Genomic DNA, 17,181 nt, shown 5'->3' on the forward strand with positions numbered 1-17,181 from the left:
CTCCTAAGTTCCCCCGGGGAAATTTTCGTGCTTTTACAATTACACTGTCCTGTTCTGAAAAGATGTTTTTCTCTGCCCTATTTCTACTGTAGATTAAAGACCAACCCGAACAGGGGCCACTTGCTCAGCCTTCGAAGACTTATGTATGTGAGTAACTTCACACGTGAACAATCCCATTGACCTCAGCAGAACACCTGATGGTGTCATAAGTAGGACTCAGGCTTCAACTATGCCAAGAAACACTGAAGCCAAGACCTGTCAAATACATATGAAAAAAATGAAATAAAAGGAGAATTTTTTTCTAAACAGTTACATTAATTGTAGGTCTTACTTGTCACAACAGAGAAGTACAAATTTTTAAAAAATCATACTCTGAAAGTTAAGTTGCTAGTGTCCTTTTAGATATCTGTTTTATGGCAATCAGTGGGATAAAGCTATTATAGGCTCAGAAAAAAAAGTGTATAAAACAGGCAATGGGACTTCGTTTCAAATGGATTCTTGTGTATGTGTAAGCACAATTTTTGCATACTACCACTTGCACATGCTTAACCCATGTAGTCACACTTATAATGAAGCAGAAGAGAGCACTGGCCAACTAAAACCCTCTAATCTCTCTCAAGTTCTATTTTCTTTATAGAGAGTCTTTCTTTTAAAGACTATATTCTTTCCGACCCCCTCCTTTTTAAAATTAAACAGAAGGATGCTTGTTTTAGTTCAGGGGAAGTCCTGGAGAAGAGGAGAGTCCAACGGTCACTTCCTGTGCTGTGGGGGCTGTAGAAGGAGGGCAAGATCTCAATACAGTATGGGGAATGGAAAGGCAATAGAAGGGCCCACTAGAAGGTGTAGCAAGGAAGTCCAAGAGTTCACTTCCTGCTCACTTTGAACACTGCCTATAATATCAGTGTATGCTTTATCTATGGTTTACCATAAATCTCAAAGCGCCTGCACCGATTCCCCTATATTATCTAAAGTAATCCCATTCAGCCACATTTCTGTGTAAGTGATTTCTTACTATAGTGCAATACTATAATTTTTTGAAACAAACTGCTGCTGCTCTAGAGTATTTTAAAGGAAAATAAAAAAGATAAGTTGATTGATTTGGATCCAATTTCTCTTCCCAGTCATAATTATTTTAGGAAACTGAATCTGAATGTATATGTTGAACTTCACCCAGTTGTCTATCAACAGTGTTGGATAACATGTACTTACAGTAACCTTCAACACACCTTTTGCGAGACATTAACAATGACTCAATGCATTATTCTCTTTAAAAAGTTTACTGTATTTTTACTTAATTTTAAAGTGAGGAGTAACATTTAGGACAATATATTTAGCATACTTACAACAAACGTATCTTCTACTTTGGCAATTCCTTTTCCAAATATGGTCCCTAGTTGATCTCCAACTCCAGCCAACAGAAAACCAAACAGAGGAATTCCCAATAAGGCATAGATGATACAGAATATCTTTCCACCTTCTGTACGTGGCGAGATGTTCCCAAAGCCTACATTACAAACAACTTGGGCTATTTATAAATTACTTACACATATTAAATTACATGTCCAAAAGTATTACAGGAGGAGAAAACTTAGGCGGTCCCCATTGGATCAACCACATTATACATTGTACATTTCTATAGATTCACCCTTATAATTTGATTTTCTCATTTTCCTCATTCAGAGTGTTGTCCAATTAACCTTTGTCTCCCTTATACGTATAATTCTTATATCGCTGAATTTTTTTCCTTCTCCCACAGAGTAGCTTCACCATAGAGGCTGATTCCTTGCACTCCTTACTCAGGCAAATCTCCCACTGAAATCACTTGGAGCAAATCTTCCATTGACTTCAATGGGAGATTAACCTGAGCACAGGGTGCAAGATCAGACCCTACTAAGTGGAAATTACTATAACTGGAATTGCAATTTTGCAGACTGCAATGCATTGAAACTGTATGCAGCTTACATTCAAATGTAGTATAAACAGTGTTCCAAGATCACAACAAGCCACATTTTCAAGGGAGGCAGCATGAAACCACACATTTGGATGAGCAAGATGAGGATTTGTACATTAAGTGGGACTGTTCATATACTTTAGGACTGAAGGAGCGCACACATACAGGTTTTTGCAGGCACAATAAGACTTTGCAATTTGATGCCACTGTCCATTTGAAAACTCAAATCACTTACAAAGATTATTGAATTTAGTTAAAAACATACTTCTAGCATGCATATTAGCTCTATTTCAAAACAGGTAAATGGAGGTATAAATAGGGGCATTTGAACTTCCAGAATGCAAGAGGTAATACAAATACGTGAAGCTCTTTTTTGTATCTAACTCAATTTCTGTTTATCTATTTTGAGCACCCTGGTTTGGCACCAAAAACAAATTTTCTTCATATGCAGCATTTTGTTTATTTTTACTATTGCCCTTCTTGAAATTAGAGATAAATCAGAACCAAAATCCTGTATCCAAACATCTCCCCTTTTCCAACACATACACACTTTGGAAAATTTTAAATGAAAATCTGATTATGAATGCTATGGCTTGAGCCATACATTGGAAATGTTTGTAATAAAGTATGTAGCAGTTGTATTGAACTAAGAAAAACATTGTTATCTCAAATTTCAAGAATGCAAAGTATCCCAAACCAAATTTATGTTGCAGGCATTGTATTATTCTTAATAGAAACACTACCGGTATCCTTTTGTATACGCAGGGGCCAAAAGGATCCCTGGAATAACTCCCCGGAAGAAAACAGAATTATACAAGGTATGAATTTGGCTCAATATGCCTTAATGTAACCTTCAACCTTAATGTAAATTACCAGACAAAAAATGAGTTATGAGGGAATTAAGGTTGAGTACAGATCAGGAATCAACAGCAAAAAATGTTATCTGTGTTGTAATTATCCCAGAATCAAGCATTATAAACCCAGAAAATTCAGTTAAGGTTAAATGAAATGCCAACCTATTAAGGAGTAGAGATGCACAGTTAGGGCACCTAAACAATCTTAACTCTGCCCTGTAGTGACACTATGCAAAAAAATCACAATTATAATGAAAACATTTTAGCATTTGTGGTCTCTTATTAGACTAAACTGATTTTAACTAAATATATGTTTTCTCCCTTCCCTGCCCACTACCCCCATGATGTCTCTATGGGGCAGTGTAATACAGTGCTCTGAGTTAATCTGGAGCCAGGACTGGAACCACTGAGGTTCACCATTCAGGGAGTTGTAAACTGATGCATTCCCCACTGTACTGCACCAAGCAGATCTCAGAGCACGACAGAATCTGGTCCCAGATTTTTAAAATAAATTAGCTTTTGTTTACTGATGGCCAAACCAACAGAACGAAACAAATACTAGTTAGTCTGGTTTAATTAACAGGTCTGTGTATATGGCTACAGTACTTTTGAATAGATTTTATTGTTCAGTTTTTATAAGGCCTTTGCGTGACTTAGAGCCAAGCATCTAGGGGCACCATGTGCAATTCAAACTCTTGTCTTTGGCAATAGCCCTTGATTTTGGTAGAGCAAAGAGACATATTTCCCTGTTCCACATCCTCTCAGTGATGATAAAATACTCACCCAACTAAGCATACTCAAAAGAAAGAGGCTTTTTTTTCCTTTTTGACTCTGACATTTCCATTTCCATTCCTCCCACTGCTGTCAGAGGAGATATGTTTCTTGTGCACTCTATTTGTAATCTGCTACTAATCACTTCCAGGACGTCTAGTTCCCATTCAGCTCTATATATTTACATATTTACAGGGACGTACTTTACATAGGAACCAGATTATGCATCTCTTTGCTTTTATGGCCCTCAACTACTTGTATATGCTCTTCATAACAGATTTTTTCATGTAGAAACACCATAGAAAAGGTCTCTTTTTAATTAATTACATATGAAGGGTTCTCACACACACACATTCTGGATTAACAGCCAGCCGTGACAGGTGGTGCAGTGTACCTCTGGCTGGATGCGCACTTCTCAGGAAAAAAGACAATGTGTTTTGGGATCTATCATTATAACTTAGTGCCCTAGCAACACGGTCTGTTATAAGATTTCCATCACCCGCACAATATTATGTTTCATAGTAATATGCTACCATGTATTACATATCAGCCTGTCTTCATAGCTACATTAATTGTCCCTAAATAATAATGTCTTATTACTTCCCCACATTGTGAGGTATTCTTTGATTTAGGGAATGGGAGAATAAATTTACATGTGCTTACTGTGGTTGATCTAATTTTTGAACATTTTGTCTAAAAGAAAGCTATGGTTCTCTAAAAACCATCAGCAGCATGCTGCTCCTACACAACAAGAGAGAGAAACTACATCCCACATAGCTTCATCGTGCTGATGCTAGCACATAAACCGTAAGGACACCACTACATGCCTCCAAGTATCGTGCAGCTCTTTTCTATTTTCAATGATCACATAGACATTCACAGCATGACTGTACTTGCTATAGCTCTATCACTGAATAAGTTACATGGCAGCAAAGGTCTTCACTGCAGAGTTCTCTCTTTTGCTCCATTAGCAGCCCTAGGCCCATCCAGATGCTGGATCCCGCTCCCAGTCTGCCATATTGGCTGAATTACCTCTCCGAATCAGCAACATTTACACCCCTCCACACACTCTCTCCTCCCGTCCCCTGGACCAGCATTTGTAAATAGAAACATGGCTGGGTTCTCAGGCTCTGCACACAGGTCAACACCACAACCACACAGGCAGTTGCTGTGCAAGGAGAGATTCTTCACACCTCCTGTCCCGTGTGTGTTTCTATTCCTCTGGTTCTGGTACATAAGTGATTCCTGGATCTAGAGTCAAAGTATTTCTTTCTAACAGTTTGTGGACATGAACTAAGGCAGTGTTTTTCCAACTTTTTTGGCTGCATACCCCTTTCCAGATAACGTAGCCTACCACGTACCCCCATCTGAGATAGAGTCATAATATACCTATGATTACATTGCCCAGTCTTACTAAATAAAATGCATTGTCCGCCATTACAGGATTTTTCTCGCCTACCCCAGTTTGAAAACCACTGAACTAAGGGATCCAAAACCCAATGAAGTCAATGAAAAGATTCCCCTCAAAGAGCTTTTATCAGGCCCTATCTGCAGGGAACTAGAAGAAAATCACACATTTTACTTCCAAAACTGGGTCACAGACAGAATGTCCCCTACCTTACTTTAATACACCATAGCATGACTTACCTCCTGGTTTCCTAAAATGCCTTCCATGCTGTGTTAAAATGCTAAGTGTGCCACTAATGCCCAAAGGGTTCGTGTGCATTTCGAGCATGTTCTCTGACAGGTAGTTACAGACAGATACAAGAAACACATTTTAAAACCAAGTAGCTTCCATTCACCCATGAGTGAACCAAGACAGGAAGGGCACTGCAAATACTGCTACATGTTCTATTCAGCAAGATAACACATTACACAGTCTATGCCCATTCACTACGTAGCTAAGTTATGCTGTTTCATGCTCCGCAGGCTAGATAATAACATGAGAGTACTCCATATTGCTAAAGCTAAACTGTCTCTTTATTAAAAAGAACTATTTACAGAGGTGCTCCAGCTGCAGTAAGCATTCAAAGCACATGTACACACACTCGCTTTCTGGTGCCTCCTCTAAACTCTTCTCTCCAATAACCTGTGTTCCCCCCTGCAAGTTCCATGCAGGTTGCTACACCTTTCCATTCAAGGATTTTTGTTGTTGTTGTATATTTTGTGCCAGTATTTGCTGAGGCCACAGGTTATTCGTACATAATGCACAACAGGAACATGGCCTTTACTGCCCTCCCATTGCGACCTACTAGGCCTCATAGTCCTTCAAGGTGGTGATCTTTGAATAAGTCTCCCATTTGCAATGCTGAGAAGTGAAAAGTAATGCACATCGGATAAATAAACATTGGAAAAAAATAATCTGAGCTATAGATACAAAATGATGAGGTCTAAATTAGCTGTTACCACTCAAGAAAAACCTTGGAATCATTGTGGATAGTTCTCTGAAAATATCTGCTCAATGTGCAGCATCAGTCAAAAAAGCAAACAGAATGTTAGGAACCATTAGGAAAGGGATAGACAATCACAGAAAATGTCATAATTCCACTATATAAATCCATGGTACGCCCACACCTTGAATACTGCATGCAGCTCTGGTGGCCCCATCTCAAAAAAGATATATTGGAATTGGAAAAGGTATAGAAAAGGGCAACAAAAATGATTAGGGGTATGGAACAGCTTCCATATGAGAAGAGAGTAAAAAGACTGGGACTATTCAGGTTGGAAAAGAGATGACTAAGGGGGGATATGACAGAGGTCTATAATATCATGACTGGTGTGGAGAAAGTGAACAAGGAAGTGTTATTTTCACATAACACAAGAACCCAGGATCACCCAATGATTCTCCAACAACAGGCCAGCTGATGGCTGAGGCTCTTTCTAAATCTTCCTTGTCATAGATCTGGCCTGTCTGCCCAGTGTGCCTGCTATCTGCCACTATTATGCAGTTATCTTTGGTTTTGTTGCCACCACTGTCCTGAGAGGAGCTGGTTTTCCCATCCCATGAAGCTTTGAGATTTCAAAAATGTTCTTGTTCCACATCAGGACAAAAATCAAGCCTTTTCCATGTGTTCTGAGAAGAGAGATTGGCTATTCTGGGTTGGGTCTATCACCTGTCGGTCAGGGCACTCACCTGGGAGACCCAGTTTCAAGTTCCTGCTTTGCCTGACTCTTGGGAGGGTCTCTCATTATTTCCTGATGGAGCTGTTCCACTTAGTATGAGGGAGAGAGAAAGAGAGAGACTGACTGGCTCTATAGCCCAATGGTTAGGGCACTCACCCAGAATGTGGAAGACCCAAGTCCCTGCTCCAATGAATATTTAATTATTTAAACAATGTGCAACAATTCCAAACAGGAGAGAATGAAAAAGACCGAGCCTAGAATAGACAATAGCCTGGTGTTTACGGCACTCACCTACGATGTGTTAAATCCAGGTACAAAACCCTGGTTTGGAGCAGGAACCTGAACTTGAGTCTCCGACAGCCCAGGTGAGTGCCTCTGCGGTGAGTCTCCTCTTTCACGTTGAAGATATTCTGGTGTTTTACTGTGATCAAATCCATAACTTGACTGCCCTGCAGCCCAGCAGCGGATGGTGCTCCTGTGTGTCAAACTACTATAAACTTCAAGTGATAATGTCTCCTATTTCTTGAGTTTCTTATCCACAGTCTGAATTTGCCCACTGGCCTCAGACTGGTTTTACTGTACATCACTGCCACTTGTTCTCATTTCTCCAGTCTAATATTACTGCCTATCGGTGTAGCTGGGATTACTTGGCAGCTGGCTCCACAACCCAGCTGGAACTGAATTGTTCATTGGTTTAATAACATAGTTGCAAATGTGATCCTTGAATAGCTGGCAGAGTTCTTCTTTAGTGCATGTACATTGTGAGTCCCAAATCTGATCAAGTCACACTGCAGATTTCCTCCTCTTCACTGAAATCTCTATGTCCTCAATTACTGCATGCATGACTGAGCTTTTCTTTCCTGGTGTCACTGCAACATCAGGACATCAAGTGGTTCTGTTTCCCACACCCCTTGCACCATTGCCACTAGGCTGGGTGGTTTTTATTCTGCCTTTTGTGTTGCTTTCCAAAACAGATACACTGGACCATGATGCTTATATTGTTGGTCATTCTATCTCTGACCTGAGTCCTGGGTTCCTTTAGCTTGAGCCTGCATATTTGTTTTGCACTAATGGCAGTGGATCTGGGTTTTTTTAATCCTTTCACTGGACCGTTCAGACGCCCTTGCTATTTTGGAGACATTTATCAAGTGTTAGAGCTATTTTTCCTCAACACTCTCTCCTGGAATCATGTCTCCCACGAACATCCTGCCTTTAATTAGGGAATGTCCAAAGTTATATGGGAGTGTTAGAGTTCTCAGCTCTGTAATGTGAGTATTTATTCCCTTTTCTGCTTCTTGTTGTTTGTTGTTTTTTGGTAGGAAAAAATCTCTCTCTACCATCTCATTCTGCCTGGGGTCAGAGTACTCATCCAGCACCTTGATCAGCCATCCCCGTGTTTTGGGCATTATTCCCAGGAGCAGTGTCCCCCATTCCCTTCTCATCCTTTCCCCCCACACAATGAGATAGTAAAAAAGCTGCACCTTCATTTTCTCATTTTTTTTCGCTAGGGCATGGTCAGATCTGTATACACACTGAATTCTTTCTTCCACGCTCGTGCAAGGCTTTCGTCCGGAGATTCAGTATTCCCAGTGGTCTCCATGCTGCCTCTTTGGTGTTTCTAGGTCCTATTTTCTTTGTCTGTTAATTAAACCCTCTTCTTTGTTGCGGGTCTCACTAAAATGACCACTACCACTATGTTTTGTATACTGTGTGCTGGGTCATAATAAGAGAGGACTCTGTTTTTTTTAAAAACTGAACTGGCTCTTTATTAAAAGAACTCTTTACTAGTTACAGAGGTGCTGCAGCTGTCCTTCCAAACATGTGCACACAGACTGAGTTCCTGGTGCCACCTTCAAACTTTTCCCTCCTGCAGCATGCATTCAATCTTCCCTCCAAATTCCAGGCAGGTTACAGTCTGCACTGTACATGCATGAGTGGCTACAAATATGGGTCAAATGTGCCAAAATTTCTTAGCAAATTAAGTGCCAGATCCAAGACTAGAACCTATATTGATTAATTCTGCCACCAGCATTTAACCCATTAAGCCCCAGTGTCAGCCAATGTATCGAATCTCTGAGCATTACTCTGTTTAAAAATGTGGCTAATAATAATGCTTTCCAGTTACTGATTTTCCATCTATATGTCTCAAGCTCTTAACAAGGTTGTTAAACATTCTTAACCTAAATACAGTTTATATATTTATATATGGGGCACTATGGCTACTGGAGAGATCAAGTCTGTATTTCTAACTTTGCCATAAGATTGCATGTTAACTTCTGACAAGTCATTTAACTCTGTTTCTCAGTTACCCCATATACAGATCCCAGCGTTTCCTTTCACTATTGAGAAGTAGCCTTGACCAGTTTGGAATTCAGCTATGAAAATATTTTCCCTCATCCTCTTTTTTCTTCTTCCATCTGCTTCACTGAAAGAGAATTGTGTGCTTTAAACATTTTACTATTCTTACCCTTGAAAACTGCCTCTTTTGTGAACCAGTATTAAAACATACCTGTATGTTAAGAAGTGTATTTTCCCTGAGTGGATCAAAGTTACAGAGAAACACAAAATATTGCAAAATTCCTAAGAGGTTAAGGATTTTTTACTCTTAAAAGTCCTTACTCAAAAAAAATTCAGAGAACAGCCTAGTTGTTAATAAGACTTACACCTAAGTGTCTTGAAGTGAAAGGATGTTTTACTTCTTTATTTTTTGGAGGCACAAGAAGGACTTAAATCATCTTCGTAACGCGACTGAAGTTGCAATCTTAAATAAAGATAGGTTATCCCCTCTCCCTAATAAAACAGCATACAGCTGATGAGCTAAGACTGGAGGCCTTGGTCTTCCTGTGCCACAAAATACAAGCTTCCACCAAAAGAGCAAAAGGAATATCTCTGATAGCTGTCACCTACAGAAACACTTTTAATTTTCTTTCTAAGCTGTAATGAGAAAATAGCGGGTAACATGCTAGCCCCACCCTGGAGGGCCCAATTCAATGCCAAAACTCCCACAGGCATCAGTGGGGATTGAACCAATATTGAGATGTGTGTCAGCTGGTGTTTTGCTAACTGCTTCTTCACACTTATTAAACGGTACTATTAATACCACCAAAATGGTGAAATGCTGATGAACCTAAAATGTAGGTACTAATCTTTAAAGCCTTCAATGAGCTGCGGGGACAGCTGCCTTTGAGATTGTTTCTCTTCATGAGATCTGCCATGACAGCTATGATTGATGCCTGATGGAGTCCGCAATGAAACTCAGTGTGATTAAACTTAACAGACTGTATATCTGAATTATTTTATATCAATTCTGAATTATGGAAATTTTATTTCCAGGGTAAATCCTGAAGTTATTGCTCAGTTCTTACTCAGGCAAAACTCCCACTGACTTCAAGTATTTGGGTTGACTCTTGCTGTGCATACTGTAGCCCTAATTCAGCAAATTACTTAAGCACACGCTTAAATTCATCCCTACTCGTCAAGCATTTAAGCAAGTGCATATATACATATCCTATATGCATACATACATACACAAAGATGTATATAACCTACGAAACAAAGTAGTAAAAAAATGTATTAGCAGATTTTAAAAGTCATGAGGTAGCAGAAATTGTTCCTGGAACTCGAACTGTCCTATGTTCTCTTACTTCCTAGAATTTCACTCTGCATGAGAATCTCTTGGTTCTGATGTTATTTGAGGAGCTAAATCAGGCACAGTTACAGGACAGTAAAAATATTTTTAAACCTTTCAAAGGACTAATAATTAATTCTGTGTTTTCAACTTGTAGGAGCCTTAAAACAATTAGATAGATAGATAGATAGATAGATAGATAGATAGATAGATAGATAGATAGATGTTGCTTTCTGTTCAATACAATGGATGCTATGCACTATATTGCTCACCAACATTATAGAATGGTCCCAGTTCATCAGTACGCATGAACATTTACATACAAACATCTAATAAATTGATTAACTGAATCCTCAGTTAATATTCTGACTTGAATTCTTTGATACAGCCGTAAATCCAAAGCTGGGAAAGTCTGGAAGTGAACAGAGAGGGTAACTTGTAACATTGGCCTGATGCTTCTAACACAGAGTTCTCAGAAGACGGGTCCCTGAATCCAAAATTGTTACTGTCTGTGATATAAGCAAACACAAAAATTATTATCTGGAAATATGAAGTACACTATCATGTTTTATTGGTTTTGGTCCATGGAAGTATTTTTGCTTTCCAGGCCCTTCTTGCTTCTAAAGCCATTCATCCAGCACAATTTTCCATGGACAGCAATTGCACCAATCAACAAAAAAATTGCACCATCTCCAGGTTACCTCGCTGTTAAATGTGTAGGCCATATCTTTTCTTGAATTAACTGAAGTGAAGTGTTCCATAATATCAAATCACTTCACCTGGCTATGGGAAAACAGAAGAAAGTAGAATGGAACACTTTACAAAATATTGATAGACTTTCAATTAAGGGACCTTAAGTTAAATTGGTTGAGACCTTCAATTCAGATCAAAGTGAGGCACAGAAAGTAGTAGAATGTGCCCTATGTTAAAAAATGAGTGGCATTTAAAAGTCATTTTTCACTCCTGCCCCCCACTAAAACCGATCTTAAATGTATATGCAGACCAAGCATGTGCAGCCCAGGCCATCTGATTCAGAAGACATATTCTAGACCAGCTCTGACGATGTATTTTGTGTGCTGTTCTTGGGTCAGGTGCTGAACAGAGTTTGGCCAAACATGCCAGCTCAGCATGTTCAAATTTGAGGGGGCTGAAGTTGTCTCTGAAAACAGTTTTCAAACCTGGCTTGCTTTCTAGGGTAGACAGGGCTTGTTTTTCCTAGGAAGGATAGCAGGATTTGTTATTAATAATGGGCAAACCAAAAGAAAAAAGACTTGGAGAGGTGATAGCTAAAAGATCAGAAGCTTATTTGAAGTCTTTGAGGGCTCCTCTCCTTTGTGTGTACGACACCCAAGGGCATACCCCATCACCTCTAAAATCCCTGGTCCTCCCTAATATTGGTCTCGATTCTGTAAATAGAGTGCCTCTTCGAGGGTGTTGAATCTCCTCTGCTCTCCCAGTCACACCATCAGAAGTTGCAGGCATTCAGTACCTAGTAGAATCAGGCTCTTTGGTGTCAGATTACCTTTCGGGAGGGCTGTGAAGCCTGCTGTTCCCCTCCCCTACAACAAAGCCCTATTAGAGATGGTCCAAAGTGGGTGAAATCTCACTACGATTGCCTGACAGGAAGAAGAGTCAGAATGGGAGAAAGACATTCTCTGAGGGTAGGTATGGGCACTTTCCAAATTAAGAGGGTCAGTGTGTGTGTGGGGGGGGGGGGGGGTTCATTTGATTCAGGGGATGTGCAAAGGTTTAGTCTGGCTCTTATTCTGTGCAAACTTGTTCACCCATTTACCAATTTTTAAATATCAGTCCTGATTTTTTTCTTGTCTCTGCCTCTAAAAAGTGTGACCAGTCTTTAAAATAATGGGCACAAACATAGCTGACAATGCAACTATTCCCTTTTCTTAAGAACCACAGTATGTCTATGACCTGAAGGACAAGGACATCTGTTTAATGAAAGAAATCATCTCATGTTGCTTCCCATTTAACATTAAAGCATGGAGAGTTTAGGGACAGAGCAGCCATAATGCAACCCATGAATAATACATTTTAATGGTTTTTAAATAGCATAGCCATAAGTACTGAAAAGGGTCAATTAAATAAACTACAGTACACCCAATGCTGCCATTAAATCTGAAAAAGCAAAACAAAAACAAAAAATCAAGATTGGGTTGGGGGTGGGATAGCATTTTCTATACTCTCATGGTGGATACAAATCTGTTGACTTTAGTTACTTAATTTTGAAGGCACTACAAATTCCAGCCCCATTTCTAATACAATATCATAAAGTGTCAAACAAACATTCTTAAAACTCAAGTCGTCTAGAATGCATAACAGAAGAGAACTCATATGAAAGTCTGAGGGCATTATTTTTTTTAAATAGCCAGTATTCCACTGATGGAGATTTACAAATTCCAGCAAAGGCCTGAAAACTTCTAGTAGCTCAGTCCCATCACCAGCTCTAACAGAAATTCTATGACAACTTTTAACAGTTATGAAGTTCACATGGGTCACTACAGTATGCAACAGGAGAAATCCACAGAACTTCAGAATCCGCAGGCTACATTCTGAAAAAAAATCGTCTTCAGAAATAAATCTATCTGCACACATTGTTTTAAACATTTATTTCCCCTTGCTAATTAAAATGGGAAAATTGCATGTAAACGTAACCCTCAAAAATATTTAGAGATAGATGAATTCTGCAAAACATTGTTCAAACACTTTCACTGTAATTCTGAATTTTAAAGTATCCAAAAGGGGGAGGGGGAGAATTGATTTTGCAATTAATGATTCTGAAAGTATAATTCCACCAACTGTAAGCAACACCTTCGATCATTAAAATTGATGGAATTTAAAAAAATCAGATTTACTTTCCACTCCTTCTGCTGCTTGCATTTCACCTGCTGCTGTATGGACAATGAAAACAGAGTAGTCATTTTGGGTTTAAAACTCTGCAGTGCAATGTTTAAATCCAAATAATTTTCTTTTCTTTTCTTTTTTTAATTTCAAGAAAACATTTCTGTTCGTTTTAAGTTTTTTAACCCTAGCCCTTTTACATTCATAGGACCAGATTTTAGAAAGTGCTCACTGACTTCAATGGAAGCAGCATTAGGCCAATGCTGAACACTTTTGAAAATACCACCCCACAGATCTAAATGCTTGGTCTTATACTAGTTGATGGTGTAAATTCAAGAGTTCATCATAATTTTCTGTTTGTAACTTCCTAATTAGTTACTTACCAGGTAACTGTGATATAACAAATTGAAGATTAAAGCCAGATTTTCAGCTCCATTTTAACCACACCTGTCTTTTCTATGACTACAAATATTTCTGAGAACTATGTGTGTCCTCCAGATGTCTGAATATCTAATTTGCAGGAACAAAAAGGAGGCTATTTTTTTTATCGTTGTTTTGTATTTTTTAATATGACTCTCTGACTTCATGTGGAGAAAAAGCAGCATGACATCTTAAGCAGCAAATAAATCTTTCTTGTTTACATGCAAATAGCCTGAGAACAGATGAAAGCTAAGTTTTCAAATTCTTGTTTGGTTTTCCACTGACTTTAATGGGAGTCATGCACTAAATCCTTATATTCCTTTCTTAAAATTACATAGGTATGGGATTCTGGGATACATTTCAGCTAGTGCTCTTCTAAATTCTTCCCATGCTCATGTAAAGGCACTAATAATATCACTAAAAAGATGAAGTTCCAAAGAACCTGATGTGCTGATACTACTCTTTAATCTGTCAACGGACTAGCAAGTAGTTCTCTGAGGAAAGCATCCCTACCACATCCCATATGCTTAAATTTAAATCAGTGGGATTTACGCACATGCTTAAGTGCTTTCCTCAATCAGGCCTTACAGAGAGACAGGGAGACAGACACTCTCCCTGTGATCCATTGTAAAATCTGCAATCAAAGGCAGATAGAGCCCCAGGATGAAATTCTAGGGTCTAGGCTCTCCTAGTGGTAGACTCTTAATATGTAATTCCTCAGATCAGGGTGTGTAAGAATCTTACACTTCAGGATACAATGTAAAATGCATCTTTTTGTGCAAGCCTTCACTCAATGACAATGACTGCAAATGGTTGGAACTTTCTTGGGCACACACTGAGAACCTCCCTCTTAAGCGAGCAGAATAACTGATGGCAATTATATTATAGAATAATAGCAATGTAGGTATGGAGGGGACCTCAAAGGATTATGTAGCCCATCACTCCCAGTTCCCCACACTGAGGCAAGATTAAGTATACCTAAACCATCCTTGAGAGGTGTTTGTCTAACCTGTTCTTTAAAACCTTGAGTCAGGCATTCCACAGTCTCCCTTGGTAACTTACAGTATTCCAGTATTAGCTATCCTTATAGTTGGAAAGTTTTTCCTAGTATCTAACCAACATCTCCTTTGCTGAAGATTAAGCCAACTACTTCTTGTTCTACATTCCCTGGACATTGAGAACACTTGTTCACTGTTCTCATTATAACAGCCCTTAATGTATTTTAAAACTATTAGGTCTGTAGCGGGGTGCTCACCCACTCCGGCCCTGGAGGGGTTAAAACAGCCCTGGAAAAGGGCTGCCCCACGGTGCCAATAGGCTAGGTTGATTGGGGAAGCAGCCACAGCTGGCCCTATAAAAGGGCTGCTAGGCAGGCAGGGGCACTAAGCTGTATGGACCCATGGTGCTCAGGCTCCAGCAATATTCAGGGCCTGGCTCTACCAATGTTTGGGGCTAGGTCTCTCCCCTGGCCCCGCCTGCTGCCCCCCCTGCACCTCTCCCAAGTGTCCCTCAACCCCCCCTTGCTGCCCCCGGGCGCCGGTCCTGGAGTGTCCCTGCCCTCCTCTGCAGCTCCACCCTGACTCAGCTCTTCTGGCTCCCAGCATGAACTGCTGCCGCAGGGTCCTAGTGCCCCCAGCGAGCTTGCCTTGCCCTGCCCCTGCCCTTCTGCCTCGGACCCTTCCTTTTTCCAGCGGGACCCTCCACCAGCATGGGGGGGCCCCCCGCCCACAGTCACTGCTCCTGCCCCACACTGGGCAAGGGGAAGCCCCATCCCCCACCCTCAGTGAGGGGCAGCAGCAGGGGAGGAGATACCCATGTGATGGCAGCTTCCCCCCCCCCCACCGGCGCCCACCATAGGGGAGGCAAGGTGTCTTACTGGGTCTGAGAGGGGCCCTAGGAGCACATGCAGTGACAGTGGTGCGAGGTGAGTGTGCTGCTGGGGGTGGAGAGGGGGGCCCCTCTCCCAGAGCTTACTCTGCCAGCGGGGAAAGGGCTGAGGGGAGTCCTCCTCTCTGGCCCCAGCCCCGGGGCAGCCTGCCTGCACCCCAAACCCCTCATCCCCAGCCCTGCCCCACCCCAGAGCCCACACCCCCAGCCAGAGCCCTCACCCCCCTGCACTCCAACCCTCTGCCCCAGCCCTGAGCCTCTCCAACACCCCAAACTCCTCATCCCCAGCCCCAGACAGAGCCATCACCCACCCCCACACCCTAACCCTCTGTCCCAACCCTGAGCCCCCTCCTGCATCATGAATCCCCAGACCCACCCCTCAACCCTGCACCCCATCCTTCCGCACCCCCTCTCACCCCCAAACTCTTTCCCAGAGTCTGCACCCCCTCCCTCCGCACCCCCTCCCATCACCAAACTCGTCCCAGATCCTGCACCCCAGACCCCATCCCGCACCCAAACTTCCTCCCAGAGCCCAACCTCTCATCCCTTCTGCACCCAAACTCCCTCCCAGAGCCTGCACCCTGTACCCCAATCCCCTGCCCCAACCCAGGGCCTGCACCCCAGACCTCCTCCCCCCACCCAAACTCCCTCCCAGAGCCTTAGACAGGTGGGGGGTGGAGTTTGGGGGGGCGGGTTCTGGGCACCACCAAAATTTCTACAAACCTGCCACCCCTAGGGAGCTAGGTCAGTCTCTCTCCAGCCTTGGAGGGAGACGGGCCTGGCTGCCTGGGAGCTCAGGGCAGGGAGCGGAGCAGTGCTGGAGAAGGGGCAGGCTGAGCTGGGGAGCTCAGGCCTGGCGACCTCCCAGGCTGCGGCCTGATAGAAAGGCCAAAGCAGGTACTGGGCTGCAGGGAAAGGCAGCAGGTCCAAACCCCACCTTGCCAGTGATGAGTGGATTGCAGTCTGCCCCAGTGAGCAGGGGCTAGACGATGACTGGCAGTAGCCACTGAGGCAAGCTGGGGATAGAGGGTTGGGGGTTCCCCGGGGAGGGGAGACCCAGAGACTGCGGGGATACTGCAGAGAGCAGAACCCTGAGCTAAGAGGTCCGGGAGGGACACGGGGGGCCTGAGGCAAGCGGGACATTGGCCAGCAGAGGGCGCTCCAGAGCTGGAGAGCTAATTCCCAGGATGACCAGCAGGAGGTGCCGCACCAGTGAGTCATCGCGCCTTGCTACAAGGTCCCTCCTCAGTCTTCATTTCTCAAGATTAACATGCCCAGATATTTTAACCTTTTACTCATTGGTCAGGTTTACAAAAGCTGTTATCATTTTTGTTGCTCTCCTCTGGACTATTTCCAATTTGTCCACATCTTTCCTAAAGTGTAGCACCAAAAACAGACACAGTGCTGCAGCTAAAAATTCAGTAGTGCAGAGTAGAGCAGAACAATTACCTCCCATGTCTTACATACACTACCGTTAATACATTCCAGATGATATTTGCTATTTTCACAACTGTACATATTCTTGGCTCAAATTCAGTTTGTGATCCACCATATCCCCCAGATCCTTTTCAACAGGACTACAGGCTGGCCAGCTATGCCCCATTTTATATTTGTGCATTTGGTTTTTTCTTCTTAAGTGTAATATTTTGCATTTGTCTTTATTGAATTTCATCTTGATTTCAGACAAATTT

The 17,181-nt window shown here is 41.9% G+C and overlaps 1 protein-coding gene across 2 annotated transcripts in view; it reads right to left on the bottom strand.

The window, feature by feature from the left end:
• KCNK2 (potassium two pore domain channel subfamily K member 2) overlaps nucleotides 1-17,181 on the bottom strand; it is a 206,922-nt gene that overhangs the window by 50,922 nt on the left and 138,819 nt on the right. For both annotated transcript variants that reach the window (XM_043543656.1, XM_037895724.2), the window contains one exon: nucleotides 1,344-1,504. In XM_043543656.1, coding sequence (XP_043399591.1) covers nucleotides 1,344-1,504 — 161 coding nt within the window. The remainder of the gene's footprint in view (nucleotides 1-1,343; nucleotides 1,505-17,181) is intronic.

Source organism: Chelonia mydas, chromosome 3 (genome assembly GCF_015237465.2).
Source record: "Chelonia mydas isolate rCheMyd1 chromosome 3, rCheMyd1.pri.v2, whole genome shotgun sequence".
In the NCBI taxonomy this organism is placed as follows: Eukaryota; Metazoa; Chordata; order Testudines; family Cheloniidae; genus Chelonia; species Chelonia mydas.